Raw genomic sequence first — 14723 nt, 5'->3', positions numbered from 1 at the left:
CTGTGATTGGGGACGGTCGATGAAAGTATGTAGACCAGAACCAGTCTTAAATGGCAAAGTTTTATTTTTAGTTATTTACAACTGTTACAACATGTTAGCTTTGCTGTATATGTATTGAACCATGGTGCAAATAAAAACATTTAAAAAAAAAAAGTAAGGATCTGCAGGCTATGCTCACAAGAGCTTACAATCTAAAGGGCCTGCCTGTCTCTTACTTGCATATACAATTGCACAGGCCCACTACAACGCACAAACACTCACAAGCATTATAAAACCTGAAGAATCTTCAATTTGCAATGTTTTTTTCATTTGTTTTTCAGATTTTGGAGTAAGTTCATTTTTAGCAACAGGAGGGGACGTCACCAGGAATAAAGTAAGGAAAACGTTTGTGGGAACTCCGTGCTGGATGGCACCTGAAGTGATGGAACAGGTAATATTAATTTTTGATTCAATTTATTCTTACCTGTAGGGAACCATGATTCAAAAAGGAATAAATATACACGTTTGCCATATCACTAATTTTATTTAGATTATAATTTTAGATTTTATTCAAGAGGGCTTAATGCTGTGGAAAATAACAAAAATATAGTTTTCAAGGTTTATTCCAAGTTATTTTACTGATTCAGATAAGATCCCCTGATGCAATCTGTAACACCTATGGATATATCGATCCATATTTATAAAAGAAGGAACAACCAGTCCCCCCTTCCCAAAAATCAGTATATTTCTTTATTCTAGTTGTTGTTAGTATAATGTCCATGTGCGATTTAAGCCAATAGCAACAGAGTTAGATACAGTAATAGACTAGAATAGATAAAATAGATAGACATAAGTTTACTCTCCCCCTTTGCTCTGTCAATTCAAAGGTCTTTGATAGTCAGTAACTTTTTCTTGTAGGTGAGAGGCTATGACTTTAAGGCTGATATGTGGAGTTTTGGAATAACTGCCATTGAATTAGCTACGGGTTCTGCTCCATATCACAAGTATCCTCCTATGAAGGTAAGAGCATTACGAACTCTGGGATTTCGGAGCTGATCTATTAATATGCAGTCAAACACATGTATTTTCAGTGGGGTGTTAGCTCTTGGCACAGGTTAGCACCAGTACAGTGCACTAAAATCCATCTGAACAGTTAATCCAGATGCAAGTTGGATATGGGGGCATAGACAGTTATTTTGGTTAAAGTTGAAAAAAATTAAAATCAGTGTTGTCTGACTGCTCAGTTAAAATTATTGACCATCAAATCTTTGTCTTACTGTGCTAACATAAGGACAACATTGGTTATTAAAGTCGATTTTGTTTCTGTTTTATGCTAATTTGCTATGGGATGTACAGTAATTGCAGTAAGACACTAGGGGGTATATTTATCAAAGAGTGAAGTTAGAGATCGTCACAGTCCTCTAGAGTGAAATTCCACCACTCTCCATTCATGGGATTTTGAAAGGCGTGATTATCAAAGGGAGAACTTTCACTTTCACCCATTAATAAATTCTCTGTTAAAAAACCCATAGAATTGAGTGGAACGTGGCGGCATTTCACTATAAAGGACTGTGGCAATCTCTAACTTCACTCTTTGATAAATATACCCCTAGGAGTCATTTATCATGTGTAGTGTTATATATAAATCGGCAGCGCACACTACTATTTAAAGTTATTGAAGTTTACTAAGCCTTGTACTGCGGTGCGTGAGATAGATATAATTGGATACAACGTTAACATTTTTTTGAAGATCTCATTTTCCGCACTCTGTAAATTACTTCATATAATCAATTAATCAAAATAATTTATTAATCCTTAGAGAGCCCAAAAATGAACAAGTTAATTAATTGAGGTTTTTATTCTTTGCGAGCAATGCAACCGCCACAGAGACTACACCGTTAAGGTGGTAACGTATACTTGGCGTGTAGCCGACTAACAGGTAACCTTATATTACCTGAGTTTCATGTGAGCGGGTCGCACTGCTGATCGGTCCGGAGATTCGGTGCAGTGGTTGTGGGGGGCGCAGCTCTTCGTGTCTGCGGCTGGAAAAGTGCCCTGAACATTTTTCTACACATTTTTCTACACTTTGCTACATTGTTTCTTTAGCAAATTAAGTGAACATGCCCTGCATACAATGTTTCAACAGCTAATAAGCGCTACATTGTGACTTTCACAATTTTAATACCACGGACATTATTCAAATTGCAAAATAAGGAATGTCGTTCTAGATTAAGCGTTTTCAATTGTGTCCTCTAAGCCTCATTATCTGCATAATCATTGATTAGCAGTTAAATTATTTTTTTTTAAAAAAATAAGGTGCAAACATGAAATGGTTATATACATATGGATGTTTTTATAATTAATTGTATTTATTAAATTGATCTGTGCATAGCAATTTTACTGTTTTTGTATTTGGAATAAAAACCTCAATTAATTAACTTATTTATTTTTGGGCTCTCTGAGGATTAATGAATTATTTTGATTAATTGATTATATGAAGTAATTTACAGAGTGCGGAAAATGAGATCTTCAAAAAAAAATTTTTGACAACAAAAAAAAAAACTAGGTGCTGGCCGCCATGTTTATTGAAGTTTGCTGCTTTTGCCCCCTACCCATCCTCTAATTTATGTGTTGTCAGGTGGTAAGCCCTGGCTGGCACTGCACTGGATTTTTTTTTGTCAAGCATGAGATATAGAGCGGAGCCAGAACCTGGATGCATGTGTTCTTTTTTTGAGCACCAAGGTGAACAATTGCACCCCTTATTGCTCTTATACTAGCATTGAGGGGCAAAGTAAATGGCCCCTGTTGTCTTTGATCTTGTAAAACATGCTGCCTTTCATTGTCTTAACTGGTAAAGGCCCAATGGCACACCAGTACACTATTATTAAGGCCAGCGAGAAAGGCTCTAAGGTGGTAGGGCAGAGTTTGAAGATGACCAGGAAGCTGTAGCATAAACATTCTACTCTAGAAATACTCAACTCCATTCAACTCCAGAAGCTGCTCAGATGAGTAGTGAGATGTCTTTAATGATTACTCCTCAAGTACAGTTACTCTAGAATTACTTATACTAGATATACCATGACCTGGATCAATGAGAATCTTCATAGTCATATTTTAGATATAGAAAAATGTTAAATGGTGCCCTCTGGTGGACAAACGAGCAACAACGTATCTTTTAGCCATGGAGCACATGAATCATTGTCTGAACCCATAACTAGGGTTGTCACCTGGCTGGTATTTGGCAGCCTAATTCACCAGCCTGGGCCTTTATTTCAAATAGACCTGCAATGTACTTGCCAGTAAATGTATTATAACTTTGCATCCCTCCCCTCCCTTACCGATTCCTGATCAAAACTTTAAAGCCCTTACCTCCTGCTCTCTGCAAACTACAGCTCTTGGACCCTCCCATGGCATGCCCATTTACCTTCTCCTGTGACATCACCAGGACAGGAAACATTTAGTCTTTCAATTACACAACAATATATGTAGGCTTATCCATTTGAACATTATGAATTTGCTTTTAATGTTTTATTCAAACAACTATCACAACTCAAGCAACTATAACAACTGTATAAACGCAACTACTGTATATATTATTTATTCTGCTACCAGGGAGCTGGTGATGTGTTTTAAACCCAGACGAAGTTTTACTTACCATTTTCTCATCAGAGTTATTATTGCCCTTTAATTTCAATAAATACAGTACACCTGGCTTTTTGAAAATAATAATTGCAGACTTTTCATGAACATCTCCATAGTTTCATGAGTCTGTTTATTTCTCTAGGTCTTAATGTTGACCCTGCAGAATGATCCTCCCACCCTAGAGACAGGAGTAGAAGACAAAGAGATGATGAGGAAATATGGGAAATCCTTTAGGAAGCTAATTTCATTGTGTCTCCAAAAAGATCCATCAAAGAGGTAAGTGATGCCAGTTCCCTGCTGGTGAATTGTTCTTCTGACACTAACAACAATGTTCTGAATTGCAATAACTGTGAACACTGACTGCATTCAGGTATTCAGTGGCAGTAAAACTCAATACTTCTCCATAACAAGGGGATCAAGCCAAAGTCAGCAGAGCCGTATTTATTACTGGGAAACTGTAGAAAAGCAGAACCATAAGGATATTCATTACAGGAACTTTTCCTTTTAAGGGTTAGTAAACCCTGCTGTGCTGTACTATTCAACCAAACTTTACTCAGCTGCTGAACTGCAAATCTAAGAATAATAATAATGTATCACATTATGAAGATTAAGGTTCTCTGGTTGTATTATTAAAGCAATATTGTTCAGTGAAACATTTTTACCCAATGGTAAATCAGGTGCCAGGCCAAACAGACTTGTCACAGGCTCAGGAATAACTGGCATGCATTTCAGTAACAGCTGGGCCCTGCAATTCATAAGGAGTGCAAATATTTATTCCCAGTGGCTCTGTATGTGGAAAGATTTGATTTAGAGCACTGGAACGTTAGGAGTCAATTTACGACTTTTTGAAATCATAGTTGTAGTTGTGCTACTATTCTGGTCCATAGTGTAAATGTAAATATTTTAATGATTGCTGAGCACCTTTTATAAATATTTATATTTGTACAGTGGTGTTTAGAGAAGTATTGCTTGATGAGTTAAGGTATACATTAATAGAATAAGTAATGATAGTTGATGGTATTGGTCTACTTTTCTTCTATACTGTAAAATGTAAAACTACTCATCTAAAAAATAAATCTACAATTGTTTTCTAGTTTTCAACATTTTACACCCCTTATATAATGAAATTGAAAAAAACCCAGTGCCACCTGCTGGTCATATCCACCTATTGCATACAGTAAAAAATCTATTTAGTGAAAAAATAGTTTTGTGATGTTGACCAGATTAAAGGCAAATCACTTTTTTGCTTGGTAATTTAATTCTACTGAACAGAGCAACTTTTTTGACTCAATTTTTTTACCAACTGTACCAAGTCAGCTGAAATGATCAGCAGGTGGCACTGCTGTTTTATTTGCAGAAACTAGCTAATATCTTGAAAATGAGACAAAAGTTATTCATGTAAATGACAAACATTCTCAGAAGTGCAGTGTAAGCACTTTTACATTTATTTATTTGGGGAGTTGACATCTCTTTCAATAATGCACAATGAGCTGGGCTAGTTTTAGGAAGGACAGAGAGGGCGTTTATTATGGGGATAGCACACCAAAACAACAAATGGTTCGTTATATCACTTATCACTTATAAATGAAAAAAGTTCATGTCATATTTAAAACATATGTATCACCGACGTTTCGGTCCCTGTTGGGGACCGAAATGTCGGTGATACATATGTTTTAAATACAACTTTTTTGCATACTTAAAGTCCCTTGGTGCTGGTTTTTCTTGATTGAATTATACACTCATTTTTTCCGTGCACAGGGGCAGCCACAAAATGGCTTACCTGACATGAGGTGCTGTCTGCTTCGAAAATTTATATATATATATATATATATATATATATATATATATATATATATATATATATATATATATATATATATATATATATATATATATATATACCCGTCCTGGAAATGTGCAGTACTTACAAATTCCCATGCACATAATGTAATGTATAATTTATCTGTAATACGCAGAGGTTACAGAATGGATTGAGGTCAAATATGGCACATTGGATATCACTACGCTCAGTTTATAAATCAGATTTGTGGGTAACAAACTGTGCATGTTAAACAGCCGCCTTCCACCCTTGCCCCTGAACCAATACATGCAATGCATAATGTTTTATTCTTCCAACTCCATAGATATTTACTGTAGTAAAACCTGCTGCCTTTGATCACTTGCTACAGTGTCCTTCTAGTCTAAAGAAGAAGGTGCCAGGGCGGGAGAATAATGGCAGATTCCGCATTTGCATAGTAATGTACATTTCATGGATTAATCCTCTCAAGGCATTGGCCCATGAAGGGCAGCAGATAACAGAACAACAGAAGGCACAGAGGCACACTTAGCCCTCATGCCATGCACACTCATTGATCTCATGGGTAAAGCAAGCAGCCGAATGTGTGCCAGGGACATATTTATCACTTATAACAAGGTTGGCAAAAGGCAAATAAACAAGGCAGATGCTTAACATGTAAATAGAGGTTTATTTTATTTCTCATATTACAGAGTAGAAAGATGCTTTAAAGTTACAGAAATGCTTTAAATGAACAATTGTTTTTCTTCCACAGGCCGACAGCAGCTGAACTGTTAAAATGTAAATTTTTCCAAAAAGCTAAGGTAATGTAGCCAAAATATATATATGTCTAAGAATATGCCTTTCATTTGTTGAATTCTAATATTAGCTTAAAGGAATAGTTCAGTGTGAAAATAAAAACTGTGTAAATAGATAGTCTGTGCAAAATAAAAAATGTTTCTAATATAGTTAGTTAGCCAAAAATGTAATATATAAAGGCTGGAGTGAACAGATGTCTAATAAAACAGCCAGAATCCAACTTCCTGCTTTTCAGCTCTATAACTCTGAGTTAGTCAGCGACTTGAAGGGGGGCCACATGGTACATTTCTGTTCAGTGAGTTTGTAATTGATCCTCAGCATTCAGCTCAGATTCAAAAGCAACAGATATGACCCATGTAGCCCCCCCTCAAGTCTCTGATTGGTTACTGCCTGGTAACCAGGGCAACCAGTCAGTGTAAACCAAGAGAGCTGAAAAGCAGGAAGTAGTTTCTGACTGACTTGTTATACATAAAATCACTCCAGCCTTTATACATTACATTTTTAGCTAACTAACAATATTAGAAACATTTTTTTTTGTGCACAGCCTATCTATTTACCCAGTTTTTATTTTTACACTGAACAATTCCTTTAAAAATTAGCTTTCTAATCAGTGCTACCAATCAGTGAGGTAAGAAGAAACCCACACCAAGGCCCAACACTCTGCAGATTCACAAATCCACACAATAACAATATGATTAAAAAGATGAAAAAAATTATAAAAAATAAATCAGTAAAAAATATTTTTACTAAAAAAAAATGTAGTAAAAAAAATGGATTGTGGAAAATTCACCCTGGGCTCCAACAAGAATACTCAGTTCAGGGTTCACTAGGACGTTTAAGTTACAGGGATGGTGAGCGTACTGTATATGAGACACACTATTTGTAGGGTGGGTGGGAAGGAATTGCCTTCTCCCTCTGGCTGTCAATCACTGTCTTGTTCTGTTGCAAGCACTTTCAGAATTGTAGCTGGTAGTGTGTCCGAACTTGGAGTAGGGGGTGTGCTTTTTGGAGGGGTCTTGGCAGCGGCTGGTGATATGGAAGGAATTGGATTCACAAAGGTAAAAATGAATGCAGTCAGTATTAGTCCCCAGAAACAGTGGGGACATTTCTTGAGAATAGATGCTGATTTATGCTGATTCAAAAGTTGGCCCTGCGCCTACAATTCTCATCTAATGATGTCTCCCCCCATCTTTGGTATCTCTTATTAGGACAGCCATGAAAATGTTAAGAACTATAGGGCAAGTTGGCCATAGGTTGGAAATCACTACTATTATTTATTAATGCTTTATGTCAGTGCTTTCCATCTTCTGTGGTACAGAGAGCCAGAATTTTTCTGATCAACATGGCGGAGGGCCGATAATGGCATCCTGTATTGACCACTCCCCCTTTAAAACCGCACCCACTTTAAACCACACCCACATTATCACAATAAATGTTAAGACAATACCCACATTAATGGCGGTAGCACACCAAAACAACAAATGGTTCGTTCTCACTGCAGGGATATCACTTATCACTTATATATGAAAAAAGTTCATGTCATATTAAGACATACCCCTAAATCCATACACCTCCTCTTCCCCTGCAGATAGCATAGCAACACCATGGGCACCTCCTAACATGTATTTCCAAATGCTAACAAACCCCCACCAAGTTCACCTCCCACAGGCACACACAGGTAGTGTAGGGCAGGCAGAGGATGGCACACACAAGCAGAGTAGGACAGTCAGAGGATGGCACACACAGGCAGAATAGAGCAGGTTGAGTAGGGTAGTAGACCTATCAGGACCAATCCACTCTACTCTACTACGTACAATGTCAGTGCTGCTGCTATCTGAGGTATGAATAATGTGGCTACTGACAGTTTGTGGTGTGAACAATACAGGTCCTTGCCAGTGTAAACAATACAGGTTCTTACAGATGTAAGGGATGCAGGGTTTTTTACAGCCTGAATCTGAGGAACAACTTTGTGGGTGCAAGAATTCTGCAAAAAAAGCATGGTGCTTCCTCTCGTAATTGCACTTTGCTCACTCAAAAATAAAAAAATGATCTCTATAGTTTCTGATGGCACACACAAGCAAGACTGTTATTGGTTAAATCTGTTTTCATAGATATGCCTCGATTTCCAGTTTGGCTGCCACTAGACCACAGATTCATGGCGCCTGCCTTCGTAAGTGCCCCCCCTCTGCAAGCACACGTAAGCGTGCGCTGGTTCCCACTGCATTCTTGTGTATCCCCAGTGCTGCTAGAATACAGCTGGGCAACATGCCGCCGCTAAAATCTTGCTGTCCTAGGCCTGGGCCTTTGTGGCGTTGCCACAAATCTGGGCCTCTGCATAGGCAATAGCTTACTGACTGTAACAAGAGGGAACAGCAGGGCTTAAAGAAACTTTACGTTGTAGCATAAGTAGTAGTTGAATTATAGGGAAGGGATCAGTTTTCTAAAAAACTCGTTATCTAGAAAGCTCCAAACCAGTGATCCCCAACCAGTAGCTCGTGAGCAACATGTTGCTCTCCAACCCCTTGGATGTTGCTCTCAGTGTCCTCATAGCAGGTGCTTATTTTTGAATTCCTGGCTCGGAAGCAAGTTTTAATTGCATAAAAACTAAGTATAGAGCCAAGTAGAGCCTCCTGTAGGCTGCCAGTTCACATAGGCGCTACTATATAGCCAATCAAAGCCCGTATTTGGCATCCAAGAGACTTTTTCATGCTTGTGTTGCTCCCTGACTATTTTTACATTTGAATGTGGCTCACGGGTAAAAAAGGTTGGGGACCCCTGCTCCAAACTGTGGGAAGGCCATGTCCCATTTTGATCAAATAATTCACATTTTTAGAAAAAAATTGAGTTCCTTTTTCTCTTTAAAATCTTTATTGGAGGCAAAACAATCTTATTGGATTTATTTAATTTTTAGCAGGCTAAGGGGGTAATTTACTAAGCTCTTAATGCAAAAATCATTAAAAATTTGTGATTTTTTAATAAAATCTGACTTTTAAAAAAATCATGATTTTTTCTTGAATATATTAAATCCTGAGGATGGAAAAGTCAGGATCAGAAAATCTGGCATCTCAGACCTGTCGAGGTTGCATATAAGTCAATGGGAGAAGTCCCAATGATTTTTTGATGTGCGCTGGGTTTGGTGCAATACCCCAAAGTTTTCGGACAAAAATCAGAGTTTTTGGGTGAAAAATCCGAAAAAAATTGTGAAAATCTGATGAAAAATCTGAAAAAAACGTGAAAATCTGATTTTTTCGTGAAAATGTTATAACAAATAAGCGCAAAAAACCAGAGCGGATTTGATCTGAGTTTGTAGCAGAAAATTTTGAGATAAATTCGGACAATACCCCCTAAGTATGGAGAACCAAATTACAGAAAAAACCCAGTCCCAAGCATTCTAAATGTTTACATTTTTTATTGGAAATGTATCTGTAAATAGAGATTTGTTGCATGTTACTAATGGTTAATTCTCATCTTTATCTTATAGAATAGGGAGTATCTCATTGAAAAACTTCTCATCAAAACACCAAATATTGCAAGGGGAAAGAAGGTAAGATACTTTGTTCCCGTCAGTATATATATGTTTTAGGTTGACTCACTTAGGATAAAATTTTGATATGAGGCACAACAAAAGCTGTGAAAAGGTGATACCTTTTTTTGGCTAACTAGGATGACAATCATAGTAAGCTTTCAGAACATTTCAGTCCTTCTTCAATGCTGATTATAAAGAAGCTATGTTGGATCTGACATTTATATTTATATATGGATTGTAAGCAGAGACAGATATATATGGGAGGTGGACTATGCAAAGGGGTCCAGATAAGGAACCAAACCAAGTAGATTGCAGATTATAGTAGTAGTTTGTTCTCTTCACGGATATTTGTTTTTTTGGAATAGTTACTACTGTGGGTAGTTAGCCATAAATCCATGTCCTAAATTTAGTTCTGTCTCCAGACATTTAAAAGTTTACATACAGTAAGTTTGTATTCCCACACTTTTCGTTCATTTTTTGTTTTGAAATTTCCTTTGAAAACTGCAATTTTTTAAGTCGTACGGGCTGCTGTTGGGACTGTTAAAATATTTGCCTACTGGTGTGTCCAGTGTTTTATTGTTCATTGTGAACCGATGGTAAGTGGTTCTTTTTCAGAAGCTTTGTCCCTTTTCCCTGTTTCCCCTATATAAACGCCTCCTGTTGGACACAATTTTGCCTATGACTAAGTGCTAGGTAAGCATGAAACGCGTTAGGCGCTATAAGGGGATTTTCTAATGTTTTTTAATACTTTGATGTAATAAACTTTATTTTTTAACTTATTAGCATGCTTTCGAGAATTATTTTATTATATACAAATAAAAAGGGGCATAGATTCGCAGGAGGAGGGGACATACTTCCACTGTTCAGAGTGCTGGTAAGGCCCCATCTAGAATACTCCATAAAGTTTTGGTCTCCAGTGCTCAAACAGGACATTATTGAATTAGAGAGGGTCCAGAGAAGGGCAACTAAGTTGGTAAAAGATATGTAGAAAGAGAGAAAACGAACTGACCCATAAGACTGCACCAACCCATCCCACAATCAAATCACTCTGTGAATCAATTTAAAACGTAACGTTTAATAATATATATAAAACTGAAAGTCCAGGTAAGGCATTAAAATCAGGGAAGAGCATGGATAAGGGAAAAAACTTAGGTAAGGGGTTGAGGGTGTGAACCTGCAGTCTGAGTGGCTCTCAGACCCGCCTAGGTAGGGGTAAATGGTGTTTGCTATATTCTCTGGAATGGGTCTCAGACCCACCTAATAGGTTAACACCTATATGTCAAGTGCTCCGCTTGACTATTATAGTAAACAGAGAAAGACCCTTAATAGTGCAATTATAAACCACCCCTTCACCCACAGCGCACCCCTCCCGGTTGCATGAAAGGAATCTGGTCTCTAAATACTTCAAGCATCAAGGCTCAACCCACCAATTAAGCTAGCATGTCGGCAAATCTTTCCAATTAATTACCCAGCCATTTCCAACCCCTTCACCCGCATATTAGCAACCCGCCCAGTGCTGTAGACTGAGGTCGACCTATGAAAGGTTTGTTTGTACCCCCCTTCCTGCCCAATTCTAAAAAGCGCCTGACGCGCATTTCGCCCGCAGTCATCAGGCTTTGTCAAAAAAGATATGCAAAATCTCAGCTATGAGGAAATTGGCCAGCGTTCGTCGCCCTGGACGCAACTTCGCATTTTAGTTAATTAGCGTTGTCTGAGCTAATTTTTGCCTGCCGGAGTGTAGCGATGGGTGCGAAGCAGTCACTGGCAAATTTTCACCGCTTAGTAAATTTACCCCCTTGCCTCATGGCAGAAACGCCCCTGGTGGTGTGCTGCAAATAGCTAGCAGTATTTCTTACCAGTGGTTTTAAAATTTGCTGGACCCAACCTGATATGTTTTCTGTCAGTGTTCTGAGGCCAGAGACAATAGGGTGCCCTGGGTTTTCATCTTTATGAATCTTGGGGAGCTTATAGAAGGTGCCTATTTTAGGGGATTCTGGCACCAACTGTGTTAGATTTGTATGTGGTTCTGGGAATCCTTTGATTCGGTTTCTGAGTTCTTTAATGTGTAGTAGGGGGTATATTCAATTAATTTATATATTCATATATAATGTAATGTATAACTGAGAAAACATACATTATGGAAAGCTTTCATTGAACATATTTAATCATCAATACAATGAGGAAATATTTAAAATTGTATCTACAGTTAAACAAAGTATTTTTTAAATGCAATATGAGATGACTAAGAGGGTAAATAGATTATACAACAGAATATATGTGAGTCCAACTCAACATAGCAGTCCTAAGCATTTTCTTCTGTGCATTTATTTCTGTCATGTAACTGTTACTGCTTTCTATATATTTATATGTGCAGATCCAGGGTAATCAAAAATGTTCTTTATGTTTAAATGTGTAGCTTTAAAGGAGCAGTTTAACTTTATGTCAGTTTTTAATGTGTTGTAGAATGGACAATTCTTAGCAACTTTTTACCTGGTCTTCATTTTTTATTTTTTATATGAATTATTCAAAGTTTTCCAGCTTTCAAATGGGGATCACTGGCAGCCAAAGTACCCATTGACAATTGTGTTTGTGCAATAGAGTAACACTTTTTGATTTCACTCTACTTTATATGAATATAAATCAGCAACTAGGGATACCAATGGAAATAAAATGGTGGCGCTGTTAATATTTACTGACCCAGTGCATGTTTCTTTGTCCTTTGAAACATTCCCATATATGCCCCATATATATTTTACTCCTTGATTATAGACTTATGACTTGCAATATCCTAATGATTGGATTAAATCAGAAATATATAGTGACTGTAAGGAGACTGAAGTCAGCTTTTTACGGTGTGCTCTCCTAAGCATTTTATCCCAGTCTTGTGAGATGAGATTGAAATGCATTGACAACTGCAGAGTGAAAGAATAGATGCAAGTGGCTGTATAATCTGGCAAAGCTGGTCTCCAATGCTGCCTTTGAAAATATACTTTTATTAGTAAGGTCTGGCATTCCCCCTATGTACCTCAGATATAATTATATCTGGTATAAATATGATTGGCATTAGGTCTGAAAGATCAATGTTGTGAGTTAAATCCTGTAACCTCTGGCTGTCGGGGGAATGCAAAGTACAGTAACTTTTCCAATATAATTTAGCTTATTTGAGTGTTCAGGTTTTGAGGCCAGAGTGGCCTCCATTTATCTTAAATCTTTTATAAGTTGACTTTCTTTTGTGATATTTTTGGGGTGTGGACGCAAAGTAATTTTTTTTTTTACCCACGATACACGTGTCAGATATTTTTGTCCCTCTTTCCTATTTTCCTAATTTTCCTAATTATGGGAGGTATGCAACTCCACTTCTAGATTTAGTATCATCTCATGCCTCCCAACTGTCTCATTTTCAGTGGGCCCAGTACGTTTTTTAGGGATAGAGTTCAGTAGAGGGTCTGGGGTCAACATATTGAGGTAAATATAGAAAAATTATTAGAATAGGTGGCTTACACGTGAATTGAATAATTTTGAGAAGTTGCAGTAGGATGTATGCTCTTGCATATACCAAAAGAGGGCAGTGTAAGACTTCATACTGAACTTCCTTCCAATATTGCATTTATTATTTTATTTTTCTCTTACGTTTTAAAGCCTGCGTGTAGTTATTTAGTATTTTACTTCATTTTTTGGAATGTAGAAATTTAGTGTGTGAATTATCGGAAAAAGTTAGTTTGCAGCCAGAATAATTTTCAGTTGTTTTAGCAGTGTGACTCTAGTGATGAGGAATCCATTTTGGAATCCGGAATTACCTGCGTAAAAACAAAAACCAAGGGGGAAAAATGCGGGAGGTTGAAATTTATAACTGGCAGTTGGAGAGGCACAGCATGGAGGAATAGAAAGCGCGGAGTGGGGGAATGTGTTTGAAAGAAAAAAATTAAATTGCTATATAATGATATCAGGTATATTTTCAAGCAGGTTAATGGATATCTTGCATAAAAAGAAAGAAAATGTTCATTGCAGCAGGTTTTCTCCTTTTATTCGTTAAGACAGAAACTTTCAAATTCTCCCTCCAAGTTAACCCAGCTAGAAATACCAACTCCTCCTAGTCTTACCAGTTCACCAGTAAAGGTCATTTAACATGGCCCTGGACAAAAGTACAAGAGCACTAAGGGCCCTTACACAGGGTTGTTTCACCCTGCATTTAATTTTCTTGTTTTCTACCAAAGGGGAGTGAATAATGTAACACAGCATACGTACAAGCATAGAACCTAGCCAGGGTTGGACTGGGCTGGCAGGACACCAGTAAAAAACCCGGTGGGCCCAGGCTCTTTTGGGCCCCTTCGGCCCAGACCCTCTTCTGCACGAAAAACTCACCAGTGTGTGCGCGCACTAGGAGGGGAGGTGGAGGTATCAGTGGCATCGAATAGTTTGTGGCTGGGGGGCCGGGGGACGACGAGGGGGCCCCAGGCTCCCCCTAGCCTGGTTAGTTTTATGTGGTACAAGAGTGCAATATTCCTTAGTGTACATTCAATAGGCTCTGCAAGTTGTAAATAACCCCTATTAGTTCTGACTATACGAGAGGAACCGATTCATTAGGCTTATGGCACAGGTAATGTTTTCAGAGCTCCACTTTCTAGTTCACCTGGTTTTCTTTCAAACTAAAGACATGCTTCTCAGCTAGAATTCAACCTTTCTCTGCAGCCTGAAAAACTGTGGTAGAGAATATGAATTAACAGCACCGCAATTATTACTACATCATGTATATCTGCAGGTTGCTGAGTCTCATTTTCACTTTACTCTGACATTGTATATGAATTAATCACACTCTGTAAATGTTCAATAAGTTGCATGTGTATGATGTATTGGGAGTGGCAGATACATTTGTAACATTTATAGAATCATTTGATTTCAATGATGACAGACACCTTTCAGCGTGTGGTTAGAAATGAATTAACAACTTGGGCTTTTTTTATG

General features: G+C 37.7%; 1 protein-coding gene across 1 annotated transcript in view; it reads left to right on the top strand.

Moving 5' to 3' along the window:
• Positions 1–14723, top strand: part of stk39.S (serine/threonine kinase 39 S homeolog) — a 166500-nt gene that overhangs the window by 50251 nt on the left and 101526 nt on the right. Inside the window, exons 6-10 of the mRNA XM_018238844.2 lie at positions 321–430; positions 898–999; positions 3764–3897; positions 6192–6240; positions 9717–9779. Of these exons, the coding sequence (XP_018094333.2) occupies positions 321–430; positions 898–999; positions 3764–3897; positions 6192–6240; positions 9717–9779 (458 nt within the window). The remainder of the gene's footprint in view (positions 1–320; positions 431–897; positions 1000–3763; positions 3898–6191; positions 6241–9716; positions 9780–14723) is intronic.

The sequence above is a fragment of the Xenopus laevis genome, chromosome 9_10S, assembly GCF_017654675.1.
Source record: "Xenopus laevis strain J_2021 chromosome 9_10S, Xenopus_laevis_v10.1, whole genome shotgun sequence".
Classification (NCBI taxonomy): domain Eukaryota; kingdom Metazoa; phylum Chordata; class Amphibia; order Anura; family Pipidae; genus Xenopus; species Xenopus laevis.
Note: the sequence above shows the minus strand (reverse complement) of the source record. Positions and strands in the feature narration are given on the sequence as shown.